At 28.8% G+C, this 14,334-nt stretch overlaps 1 protein-coding gene across 5 annotated transcripts in view; it reads left to right on the top strand.

The window, feature by feature from the left end:
- The window catches only part of LOC147077831 (uncharacterized), a 201,683-nt gene that overhangs the window by 60,847 nt on the left and 126,502 nt on the right, over window positions 1-14,334 (top strand). For 2 of the 5 annotated variants that reach the window (XM_085960863.1, XM_085960861.1), the window contains exon 2: window positions 7,573-9,689. In XM_085960863.1, coding sequence (XP_085816989.1) covers window positions 7,776-9,689 — 1,914 coding nt within the window. In that variant the 5' untranslated portion in view covers window positions 7,573-7,775. Of the gene's footprint in view, window positions 1-7,072; window positions 7,295-7,569; window positions 9,690-14,334 lie in introns of all 5 variants that reach the window. The other 3 variants (XM_085960864.1, XM_085960862.1, XM_085960860.1) reach the window with 2 other exon arrangements.

The following is a 14,334-nucleotide window of genomic DNA, read 5'->3' as shown; positions in this document are numbered from 1 at the left end:
ACATATATTTTGTTATATCTCGAGTGTTAAGAGTGGGTATTGGCGACGGACCGTGAAAAACCGCAAGTTCCTTGACCGTGAATTTACAAAACCCATTATTAAAGTCAATATTAAATGGCTTACATGCACAACTTTATTTGAGCACGAAATGTGTGCGGTTATAAGAATACCTTTTGAGATTATCTTAATTATACTATTAAAGAAACTGTGCCAATGGAATAAATTATTTTTCATTAATTCTTCGAAGGAATGTGTTTATTTCAGTATTAGCTTTTATAAAACTCAAAACTGTAACCAATACCTACCTATAATATTATATCCGTGTATAAAATCATTTTTATTATTAGGTTCTAACAATTAATCACATAAAAACATTCCATAATATTAATATTCCCATTCCAAATAATGCGTGACACCGTGTATTTATGTAGTATGACAACGCATAAGGCTCAATTTAAAAATTTCATAAATCCTTAAGTATTTATGACTTTTAAATTGATGATAATATTATTTAAACTCTAAATCAGTAGAGCGTACATATATTTTTTTATCAGAAAATAAATAAATATAATAATATTGTATGAATATACAAAATTCTACGTGGTTTTTCAAAATATCGAGGTGACTAAGGGTGAAATTAAAATATAAAAGATATTTTACAAACATCTTTTATAAAATATTGTTTTATAAAATTTATTTTAAAAGCATTCTCGTACACACAACACACACAACAGAATACACCTCTACATTGCGTAAAATGTTTTATATAAGTTTAAAAATGGTCAACGAATGTATGTTTTCTTATACGTTTGAATGTTTGACGTGTTTAATTTCTATTTTTGTAATCAAGCTGGAGAGTATTGTATAGTATCTATTTCATAGTTTTCACATTTTACAATCAATAATTGTATCGGTTATTTTTTTTCCGTCTTATATTTTGAAACAACTAGTCAAACGGTGACCAAAAATACTCTTTATCTCAGTCTAACCATTGATAAAAAGGTAATATCGTGCTATAATCTTTAATAAAATACACATTTTACACTTGTACTCTATTCTTCATAAAATATATTTTTCATTGATCTTTTAAAGTCTAATACCGGCCTAGGCCAAAAATTAGTTATATGTCGGGTTTAACTGGTTAAAATGTTATCTTCAGCGGACTATAAGTAATTCAGTAAAAGATTCAGCTATTTTTTGTTCGAGTGATTAGTGAAAAAATCATGGTGAAACCAATAAACACCGTTTACTTTTTTAATTATGCTCATGTACTTACATTTTTGTTTATTATTCTTAAAGTAATGTCATTAGTATATAGTTCTTTGCAACTCGACATTTACGATATTTACTTATCAGGTCAGTTAACCGTATGTATGAAAATATACTCAATATTACCGTTTTTAATTACCCATATTGATAGGTATTAAATATGTACCTAATGGTTTTGGTAGGGTTCATACATGTTAAAATTTAATTAAGATTATTACTACTTAAAACCCAAAGTATTTTTTCCTAAGATGATGATGATGAATATAAAATTACTTAACAATGAATGCATTTAAAAAAAAAATGTTATTTAATTTGATTGTGGTTTTTAGATTTCATAATAATTACCGAAAAAATAATTAAATTCAATATCCCTGTATTTGTTATGAATTCGCAAACATCAAATAGATCACGCTTCTATCAGTCAATCAGCAAGTTTTCACCTGTTATCGACCTGTTTTCTAGTCGAGACAGCTACTGACATCTTATAACTGTAGGTATGGATCATTTTACTTTTCAATAATGAGCATTCTATGTTGATACAAGTGATAGTTAGTTATGTGACCCGTATATGGAAGCGTAGGTTGTATGGAGGAAAATAATAATTATGCATACTTTGTATTGAATATTTTTATCTGAAATTTGAGTAAGTAATTTTCATTTTAAAACATTGTATTTAAATCAAAGACGATTTTTAATTGAAAATATAACATTTTTATTTTGTAATCATATTATCGTTGTTTCTTTATCTTAAGTCATTGGATGATTGGATGGCTTATCCTGTGCTCTGTCCAAGAAATACAAAACATTCGGCGACATCTAAATGAGATTTAATTACATTCATTCAATATAATATTAAAATTATTTATTACTTATATTATTTCCATAAACATTTGAAGCTACTGGTACTATATTGTCAATTTTGGTTTATTTCAAATTATACGGATATCAATAAGCACGTTTTCACCTTTTATCGCCCCGTTTTCTAGTCTCGACTTTGTGTTTGACATTGCTAATGATTGAGTCTTTATTCTAACATGGTCTGCGAAACATCACCACACGAACGCTTTAGCATGCCTAATGATATTTAAGTGTTAACCTACCTTCAGGGTATCCATGCTTTATTTTACAATCGTTTTATATTATTATATTTTTATTACAACTTTCGTGGAACAACAATCAAAAATTAGCCTTTTCCTTTTCACTCGCTAGGCATGGTATTTTTTTATAAAAAATTTTTTTACTCAAATTAGGACTCTTTACCTAACAACAAAATAGGTTCAGTGATGTATGCATACTATAAAGTTTTATATACAGTTGTATAAATAAATTTGGCGTACAATCAATCAAAACATAAATAACAACTACGTATAAAAAAGTTAAACTAAACGTATCAAAATTGTTAATATTATGAATATTACATCAGTAACATCAATCTATTGAGAAAGATTATTAAATTTTTGAGACTTTCACGGTTGTTTCTTAACGTAATAGATGCATGGGTTTTCACCGCGTCTACTTTTTCCTTCTATCTCTCTCTCTTGATAATGGCCTCTGCAACGAGCCCAAAACGTCGACGAAAGAAGGAAGAATTACACGCAGTGGAAGTTCAAGAATATATTACATTAAAGATTATTAAATTATGGTCTATATACATAATACAAACAGTTGAGAGCATGGATATTCAAACGGTTTACTTTTTGAGACTACATTGAATAAAGAAAATTCTATTGGATCGCACACGTCAGTTTTTTTAGCTCTTTCTAAATAAAATTATGTTTCGTGCAAAGAAATCAAAAAAAAAATTCTAGAGAAAAATTCTTCAGTATAAATTGTCAACCACCCAATATTCAAAATTTTGTGCAAAATCCCGTTGACTACTTCACAATTTTCAGAATAAAGTGTTTTTGGAGCTGGATCACATTACTAAATTTAATGGACTGCAATCGACTCGTAAGACCCTGCAAGCCTTTTAGAGCATCTGTAAAAGTTGTAATAACAAATTTCAACATGTCGGTATGCATATTAAAACATTCGAGGATGAAATAATAAATTATATAACATGTATTTATATTACGTACACGTTTAATAGATACATTTTGTTATTATTCATATACTCAGACAGTTATGTAGAAAATTACGTAAAACTCCATAAAATGAATCGGTAGATATATTATTTTATTTTAAATATACCTCAAGGTTTTTCTATATATTTCATAAATCAAAATATTACTACAGTAGTTTATTGTAACTTAATTTATGTAATTGAAAAAACGGTTTTATGAACGTTCATTGTAAAGGAATAACATAATAAAATTAATCTCGTCATGAATTATTTATTAAAATCATTTGGGCACCCTATTCTATCTCTTCGGTGTCATAGTGACTCGTGACAAGGCGAGATTGTGGCTGTTTATTGTCATAATCGTAAGCGTGATGTGATTTTTCTATTGTTTACCTAATTATCTCCAATAACTTTTCGATAGAAATTTACCTCAACTAATATTTTCAGTAATCTTAGCTTATTAGATGTGGATTTATTTAAAATGTTAATATAATAAAAAATGTACAACAGTTCAGTAAAAAAAATATTTTATACTATACAATATTAAAATAGATAGGTCGGTTTATAGGTACTAATTTTAAATATTATTTTGTAACATAATATGAGTTATATTATTTTGACGCTTTTAATTTCAAAAATGGTTACCTCCATATTTTGTCATTTTGAGATAATCGTAAAAAACTGTCAAGCACATATTTAAGAATTGCAATTTTAGTACTTATTTTCTTTTTGCAAATAATGTATTCTTGTAAATATTTATAAAAAATGCAAATGTCGAAATAAAATGTTATCAGCGTCATTAAAATTATTGCAAAATCATGTTTCAAAAAAATGGTTGTAGAATAGTAAAAAAATATAAATAAATAAATAAGTTGAGTTTTACTTTATCTAATGATTTTTGTTTGTAAAATGTATAATTATTCTAATTTAAAAAAACTAATTTTGACAATATAGTATAACAATATATATAATCTACTGAGCCAAACATTATATTTATATCTTCGGCCATACCCCGCCCCTTAGTTAGAGCATATGAACACCACGCGGCGCCTCCAAGAATCCTTGTTTCTAGCCAGTCTTCTTGCATCGTTCCAGGTCATACCAGCATCCCGTAGCTCTGCCGTATATTTACACTGTATATATAGTATTTAAGAACAGGCACGCCAGGTTGAGGTTATATTCTTGTAATGATCACTTTACGTCAATGACATTATTAATGGACAACGCACTCAATACTAGCTAGCAAGTAAATTCGTGCATAGCGACATTCGCACATGTATAGGTAGACGTCACACAATTTTCATTATGCGATATCACGCATCGGGAATTTATAACAATATGACCTTTATTATAATGGCGTTAGAACAGTGTTTCTAGTGTCAGTGTTCATTTGAGCAAACCCGTTCGAACCGAAACATTCGGCAGACCTGACAAAAAGCATCGGGAATTTATAGCAATATCACTTTTATTGTAATGGCGTTAGAACAGATTATGCCATTCGGCAGACCCGACAAAAAAGTGAGTGTCATTTTTTTCCAGATGCTTCATCCATATTAATGTCATTGCTTTACGTCGATAAAATTTAATTTAAATATATTGTGTTAACTGTCAAATATGGGTGAAAACACATTATGATAATAAAATAAAACACAATAGTAATAGGTATGCGTTGGTTCCATTTTTTTGAAAATAATAGTTATACCGGTCTTGCCCGCTTCAAAGGGACATTATTAACTAATCTTTACCTGAATATTAAAATAAGTGGAACTAGTACCTAGTATAAATATGTTACATTTTATTTTATTAATACTTTAATAATAATATGTTGTCATAATAACTTTGCAAAATTTTAATAGTGATAAAATATAATATATTCAATAATATTATCATCTACTTTTTTTTTCATTTTGCTAGTTTTATAATATAATAATTGTCAATCATAGCTTTAAAACATAAAAATCAATACATATTTTGACATTAGTTTGAATTATCAAGCAACTGCATTACGTCCGTTTTAAATTACCGCTAACGACCGATAACCGTCTTATAAGTTTTTTTTTTATAAGCGGAAAAAATCTTAATCGAGTACGAGCTTTCTACAACCTGATTTACTTTATATATTCTATAATACATGTGGCACTTGCAACATCTTTTCGGGCTAACTGTGTTTTAATTGAGAAATAATTGCACATATTATTCGATAAATAAATGTTACTTTAGATCAATTACTGGTAAATGATTCGCATGGGACATTTATTTCCGAATTAAATTGGAACAATATCGATCGATTAATCAAAAGTTTTAAGAAATTTTAAACAATATAAAATTATAACTACACTCTCTAAAGACTTTGGCCTTAAAACTTGCAAGTTTTATTGAATACATTGAATCGTATATAGATAATGAATGCGTTTCAATATGGTAATTATATATTGTCATTATTTTAATTGTCCCTACATTAATTTTTTTATATTTTCATTATCACCCACTCCCTTCATAATTATTTTGGGTTACAATATAAACTATTGATTTTATTGGAACTTATTAATTTATTGTTATATCAAAAAACCTATAAATTAAATTTACTCGTTAATTTTTTTCTGTTATTATTTTATTTGTTATATATTATATTATTTATTAAACAATAAAATATTAAATATTTATAATAACATTTTATAACAACATTTATCAGGTTAATAATCTTCATATTTTGTAATTATAGTAATAACTGATATCCATTGCAATCTAGACGGTGAGCTTTACCAATCATACTAACAATGGAATTAGTATTTCTGAGTTTGTTTCAAACTAGGCTTGTTAAATAAAGATTGCAAAATTGTTAAATATTGTGTATTATACATGTCCCAGTTCAAATCCCGGGTCTCGCAAACTTTATACATGGTTTTTCAATGTGTGTTTGTTCCCAAAGTATAGACTTAATAATTTGAGTGGCTAACATCAATTTCTAGTAAACATAAATGTTAAAACAACCTCCACACTGTGGAAGCCCTAAATATGATCGTCTTAGAATCGGACATGTATAAGAAAAACTTTCATAAAATAAAAAATACATCCTAATTCTTTTTATTGTGTTAACTGTCAATTCAGTGTGGGAAATGCATTATTTTATTAATTTAATTTAATAAAACGCAAAATTTTATAATACTTTTTTCACTTTTATTAATTATATCTGGACCGGTTTCATCCACTTCAGATGGATATTTTCAACAAAATAATCTGTATACAACAGGCATTTATCAGAACATAAAAGACTCAAATAATCAACCAATACATTGAATTATCCATCCACTAATATTACGTATTGGTTGATTATTTGTGTCACCTTTTGAATTTGTTTTTATAAATGTCTGTTGTGTAAAGATTATTTAGTTGAAAATGTCCCTCTGAGGTGGACGAAACTGGTCCAGATAGAATTAATAAAAGTGGGGGAAAAAATTGCGTTTTATTAAATTAAATTAATAAAAAATACCTAATTATATAATAGTAATAGGGTAGGTAATTCATATTATTTGAATTCTTATTTTAAACTCTAATTATACTAAATAAATATCTATTTAGCAATTATTGTAGTCATTATTGATTATATCTATAAGTGATGACAGTTTTTTGTTTTTGGTTTACATATCATCAGTCTCCTTCTGGTTATATCGACTAAATGATTTATTATGCTGTATTATGCATATTCATGATTCCTAATTGCAATTTTTCTTTTATTTTCAGATACTTGGAAAGACAACCGGCCATTGTTTATAGCTAATTAATACTGTTTGTTATAAACAAATTGAATCAAGCGCGGAGAAAATTTTCACACTCAGCTGGCAATGAAAACAAGTTTTCGTATGCGAAAGACAAAAGAAAAACCTTGCGCGGGAACCGAAATTGTTTATCGCGCGATTAAAATCAAAGTGAAAACTCCTGCACATATACGAAATTATTATAAAAGTAGTAGCTGTTGAGAAGAATAAAACACAATATAGATTTCTTTATATGATCAATTTTAAGTGTTACAATACACGCTAACTTGTGTACCATCAGCCATATGCGAATGACAGATGAGTAACGAATGTTACAACTTTAAAGTCAGGGTTACCAGTAATCATTGGACCATTTCAATCTAAAATAAAAGTTAATTATTTAATTTTAGTATAAGAATTGTGTTACAAAAGCTTCGCATTTTCTATTAGTGTTGATAAATAATTATTATTTTTTATGCTCAGCAGAATCCTGTAATAACTATTTTCGTATAATTTTTGGTATGTCAAAATAGTCAATTAGTAAAATATAGTAGTTCTAATTAAAGTATTGAAATTAAATATTTTGAAATATTTACAAAAATAATTCGAAATTATGTTGGTTCAGACAACAAACTATTTTCACGTTGCTTAAGAGTGTCATTAGTATAAAAAAATATCATTATTTAAAAATGGAGAGTGAAACGATGATTTTACAGAGTGTAACAATCCCTCCAGCGTTACCCCCGAAAACCAAACAACGCACGACTATTTCTCATCAAATGAGCTCGTCCGAGACCGGTAGTTTTGAATCCGACGCGATGCGGTATTCAGTAGTGGATAGTGCGCGCCCTGACTCCGGGACGGCACAGTCTAGCACGCCGGCTAGTTCTAGTCAGAGTGCATTGGCATCTTCTTCTCTCATTGGGGTCTCATCTCGCTCGACGCAGTCAACGGTATTCCTAGCGGCGAATGCGGATCACTACAACAACGCACCCGCCTCAGTACACCAGCCACCGCGAAACGGGCACGTTGTCACAATCAGGATCAATCCGACCGATAACAACCAACAGCAAAACAACAACAATACGACACTATCTAACTCGCAACCCTTAATTGTTAACAACGGATCTATGGATGGGGTTACAACATTTAAAGGAAACACCAAAGTGTCTTTAAATCAAACGAGTCCAATTAATACAATCGGAAAATTTATTGTAAATATTTGTGAAAACGGCGAAAGAAATAATAGAGTCATCGAAGAAAGTTCTTATACTATTAATAATAAGGAAACGACTACTACTCCTTTGAACGGCTGCGTAAGGATAAGTGTCGGTTCTACTGAGTCAAAAAATACTACGAACGAAAAAGACAGTATGGTACAGAAAACTGAAGGACTCATCAAGCCTACTTCGAACGGAGATATGGGTAGTCCATACTTTTTCTGCAACCCCTTCCCATGCTCGCCAACTAATTTAATGTCGAGCGGGCAATGCTCCCCAAGTGATACTCTGGATTCTGGTACATGCAGTGATCTGGATGGTACGCCACCCCCGTTGCCTAAAAAGAAATTATCAAAATCAAATGGCACCGGTCACAAGCGAGTTAGCGTCACCGTAATAGGAGCTACCACCCACGACAGAGCGCCGAGCGTTACCAGCAGTGGTGCGGAGGTGGATTCGGAAGACAGCGAGAGCAATATCTCGTGTGACTCCTTAAACAGCAGTGAATTAAGCTCAGCCAGTTTACACGAGGACACCGCCGCGGTAACGTTCAAATCGGAAATCCTTAAAACTTCAAGTTCACTTTCTTCGGCTGTAAAACCTCCAGTTGTTGTGGACGGTATGCCGTGTGCTCCCAAAATGCCGACCTTCCTAAATAATCCAAAAACATCCAGCGGATTCCTACCGCAAGGATTACTCCAAGATATTCGTGACAGATCAGCGAAACTAAGTTCAGTTGTACCACCGGAACAAGTAAAAACCTCGTGGGCTGAGATTGAGAAACGGGTTGACTTATTACCCGTCATCAAAAAAGAGATTGCCATTAAACCTGAAGAAAAACTGACTTCATTCAAGTTAGTGTCGCAAATTAATACAGGCAATAGAAAACCTAGACCAAATGAAGTGTCGTCTACGCCTATTATTATCGACACCACCCCGGCTTTTCCAAAAATCGTTGACACTATCCCGGCGTATACAAAAGTTATTCCGATTGTAAACGAAAGTACGTATGTTGATAGAAAATTGGAACAGGAAAAACAAAAGCAAGATCAGTTGTACAGTGGAAACTTTTTGTATGATACCGATAAATACTACAATTTTCATTTAAATGAAAATGTTTTTGATAATGAAATCAGTGACAATGACAAAAAGATCAAGAAGAAAAACGGTGTAAGTGTCAATGGAAAGAGCGTGTGTTCAAGTTCTAGTGATAGTGAATACATGGACGAGGAGTCCATGGAGTACTTCGCTGGATATAAGGATTACAAGAATGAAGACGGTCCAGCGGCGATAAGGAGTGCCAAGGGAACGATACGGGGAGTCAAGAACAGGGTGCGAGCTGGCATCGCCACCTTCCTTCAGATGCAAAACACATCGGCAAAGGTTTGTGGCTTTACCGTTCGTTTATATAATTTGGTTTTAACGGTCGACTTTAATAACTATCTTGCCGTGTGATTTTTTTCGTGCAATGAAATCAGAGCTCGAAAGATACGGTAACTAAACGATATTAAAATATTTTGAATAAAACTGTACAAAATACATATTTTTATATGTACAGGTAAATAATTCAGTACATATGAGAGTATCTACAGTTATCATTGTTAGATTAACTACTAAGAATCCGTTAGTATTTAGTTTTGAGTACCTATAATATTTGTTCTACCTAAGTGCATGGCAAATACAGTAATTTTACATCACCACAATTAATAATATTACTTTATAATGACATAATTATAATTTTTTCTTTTCACTTTTTACATAAATTATTAGTAGAATAAATAATATATTTGTATATGTACTGATTTACACTATGTAATAAAATAAACTCGTGAAAGCAATTAGGACCATTTAAAATGTCATAATAATAATATTCGTTTAACAACTTGAGACCGAGTATCAAATATCAATGAAGCTAAATGTCAATGTCTATGATTAAAAATCACCTTAACGCTCCATTTTCAATAAAAATGAATTCCATTATTTCATATTGAATTAATTATTTACTGTATCATCACTTAAGATTCATCAGCTAAGATCACCGTCAGTTATGGAACCCTTGTAGTTTATATAACGTAACTTAACCTCTTTAATAATTTAGCGGAATTGTTTTACTATTTATTTTTTTCCCTACATAACAGCTGAGATCCAAATTTGCAATTTAAGAGACAATGTAAATATTTTATCTCTCGCATTAAAAATTCTTGCGTTTATTTCTTATAGTGATAAAGATGCTTCATTTGGTAAACACTGGTGTAGATTAATCCATTGTTGAATAAATCTCTCTAGACTATTTTTATTTATTATTTTTATGTATACAGAATTTAATTAACCCGTTGATCGACCGGCCTCTATGTCTATCTACCTTTCGGATGTTTTACTATATAATGACCAAATCATTTATATTTATTGTTTTTAGCAAACTTTATAACATCGCGTACTTTTGTTTATTCTCTTATACAAATATTCCATTTTTGTCATTACAGAGTATTACCAGCAAACATGTCTCTTTAAAACTCACTATTCTATGCTTTCCATACATAATATATTATGATGTAAGATAAGTGCACATCAGTTCCACATTTTCAGTTTAAGCCACATTGGAAAGTCAATTTAAAACATTTCATATATACTTATATAGATTATAATGGTATTAAATATGTCAGCATTGCGTCAACGATGTTAAAATACTTTAGAATTGCTAGTAATATTCACAGTTAATACAGTTATTAACAGTCATTACTTTGTTCCATTTTTTTTTTAAATCTGTCAATTTCAAATGAATCTTATAAATATGAAAAATAATTAAGTAGAGTTACAAAGTATGTTGCTGTATTCCAAGCCAAAATATCATTGCAAATTTCATACCAATTGTATATTATAACTATTGGTACAGACTTATTGTATACAATTAAAAATATATAACACCAAAGTATATTGCGTAGGTTTATTTAATTAAGTCAATGGTGTTGTTTGTATGTCAATTCCTCCTTTTACTTTTATTTACGATCTTGTTTCCTAGTAAATTCTTTTTGCAATAATTATTCAAAATATACTTTGCGATATTGTAGAAATAATGTGTTAATAATTTTATTATTATCTAATGCAGTAATTACAACCGAAGCGAAATTCCTCAAAATGAAGTAGGCAATTTGTAAGTATGAAAAAGTATGTAATAAATTAAATTAATTATTCGTATTTCGTGTAATATTAACATAATATTATTTACTTATTATCTTGCAATACAAATGGGAATTAAAACTTTTGCAATCTTTGGTAATTCATGATAATTCTGTATTACGATTTAGGTACCAAATAAAAATAGTATTTAATACGTAAAGTGTTTCACGTATAATACAAATCTTTGCAAAGTATATTTTGGTATCATGTGTTCTAGTATATTTCAATGCAACGACGTGAAGTAGGAATATAATCTTAGTTAAATTTACTGGTTGAACGAAATACTGATTATAATATATTTTTATATAATTATACAATCTTAGATAATCATTGTAAATTAATATCACAATGTTTAATTTTGTTGAATTATTTGAATTTGGTAATGCAAATTGAATTAATTTACTTAAGGCAGGCTAAATTATGAACACACTGACATCTTGTATAATAAATAATATTGAAAAAAATTATTTTGTGATGTTTTCTTTCATACATTACATCAACCGTTTAACAATATCCTTTTAAGCGAACAGCTGATTCTAATGTTTATTAAATCAGAGAAACACAGTATGTATTTTAGTCCATTTTACTTATATATAATAATATTATTAGGTGGATACTTAGATAAAATCCAAATATTAATATATATATATTTAAAACTTATAATAATATAAGTTACTTATCTTTCACTTATCAATAAGTACGTTAATACATTTTATATAAATATAAACATAACGTACTGATAGATACTGAGATGACATTTATTAACAATGTTATATAATTTAGAATTTTATATTAAGTATAATATGTAATATTATTTAATTCAATATAAATTACATTGCTTTCAATTTTGGGACAAGATCACAAATTCCACATAATATTATTTTAATGGTCTAGTTTTAATATGTTAGTAGGCATATAAACTTCATGCGATTTTGTATTAATATTATTTTAAACAATATAGTTAATATATTAATTATTCATAAACCTACTTTGAATATTTGTATTTAGTAACTGCCTTGTCATTGCCCTGTTTTAAAAGTAGGTTTAGAACATAAAACCATTATTTTTTCTTAAATATATGCTACTCATTGACGGCATGTTCAATACGCTACGTTTTTGAGATCGAGTATGTTTGAAGCGTGATAATTTAATTTAATACACAACGCCTATGATGTTTAAACAGCTGGTAAACTAGGTGAATTAAATAATTGCGTGCGAGCAACACTTAAACATTTAAAAACAAAATTTAATCGTCTTTCCATGGTCAATGAGACAATAATTATTATCATTTATGAAATTCAAATGTACGTAAATTTATTCAGCACCCACATGTCTATATTATATTATTATCACCAGCGAATGTCAAGTAAACTGTTTTGGATAAATTAATCAAATAAGCGCATTATTTTAAATACCTACAAAAAATCTGTCATAAATACATTTCTTCTTATTCATTAGTCATCCTTTGGTCCGAAGGTCGGCTATAATCAGGACGTCATCACGTTATTGTCTTCTACGTGGAATAGTTAAAACACAGAAATTCCTAAGTCATGAAATCCGGCATCTCATTGATTTTTCATTATATAATGAACTAAAGAATTCTTTATTTAAAATAATAATATGTTATACACTTAATTATTTTTTTCGATTACTATTAAAAACAAATGTACAGAGTAAACCACTGAAATATGTATAACATGTATTGGAAACAGGAAGCAAATATGAAGATTGACAACGAATATCATTTAAATTTGATTTCATATTTTTGTTAAAGCTAGATATTAGAATACCAGTACATACATTACTATAATAAATTGATACCTAATTACCATATAATTATATTCAAATTTTATATATACCTACGTGTATTTTAAATATGTAGGGTTTGGTTTTTAATAACCAGGCATCAAAAGGCTGTTTTTTCTAATAAATACATTTTCTTTTAGAACGTTCATACTTTTCTCTCGATTTATGTATTATTTTTAATAAATATGTTTTTTACTTTGTTTATTAAAGGAAAACAAACAGTTACATTGGAAAATAAATTTGTAAAAAGGTATCGCAATCAGTAAAGTTTCCATATATACATTATAAAACAATAAAGTCTAACAAGATCGAACATAAAATAGAAAGAAATTACATAAAAAAAGTATATTAGGAAGAATATTTCGTCTCTGTTCTGGCAGAACACACTAACTGGAGAATACTTGTTTTGAGTAATTTGACTTTGAAGTTGTTAAAATGTTTGAAATGGTCTATCATGTGAGTTTATTAAGTAATCGTAAAAAGTATGACTTTAAAATAAAGACTATTTATTTATTAAGAAGGTTTCCAGACGGTAAAGTTTGAAATAAGGAACATTTTGGTATAACTAACTCAATATGTCATTTTTTCAAATAAGTGTATTCTGCCATAACAGTGACGATTTAATAATTATAAACGAATATTAATATAATATGCGTATTAAGAATTAAGAATTATTGAAATTTTGCATATGAGTAATGTAAGATAGAACAGAAAAAGAGAATAATTAGGAAAAATAAAAGGTACACATTTGAATGTTTGAATGATTAGAGTCAATTATACAAAATTTTGGAGATAGCGCGTTTAAATGAAGCAGGTTAATTATTAAATGGATCAACAGTTGAGATATTTACATGTTTATAATTTCTCAGTAATTAAAATAATTATATACTATGGTAAGCCATGCTAAAAAAAACGTTTAAGAATTTAAAACAACAATACACGTCATATTTATATCCTTTTGTGTAGTTATATATACTTAACTTTTAATATATTTTAATAATATGGCAACCATAGTAATTACCCATTATATTTTACTACGCGAATA

Source organism: Rhyacophila brunnea, unplaced genomic scaffold (genome assembly GCF_057557595.1).
Source record: "Rhyacophila brunnea isolate RB1 unplaced genomic scaffold, BYU_Rbru_1.0 scaffold_12, whole genome shotgun sequence".
Taxonomy (NCBI): Eukaryota; Metazoa; Arthropoda; class Insecta; order Trichoptera; family Rhyacophilidae; genus Rhyacophila; species Rhyacophila brunnea.
Note: the sequence above shows the minus strand (reverse complement) of the source record. Positions and strands in the feature narration are given on the sequence as shown.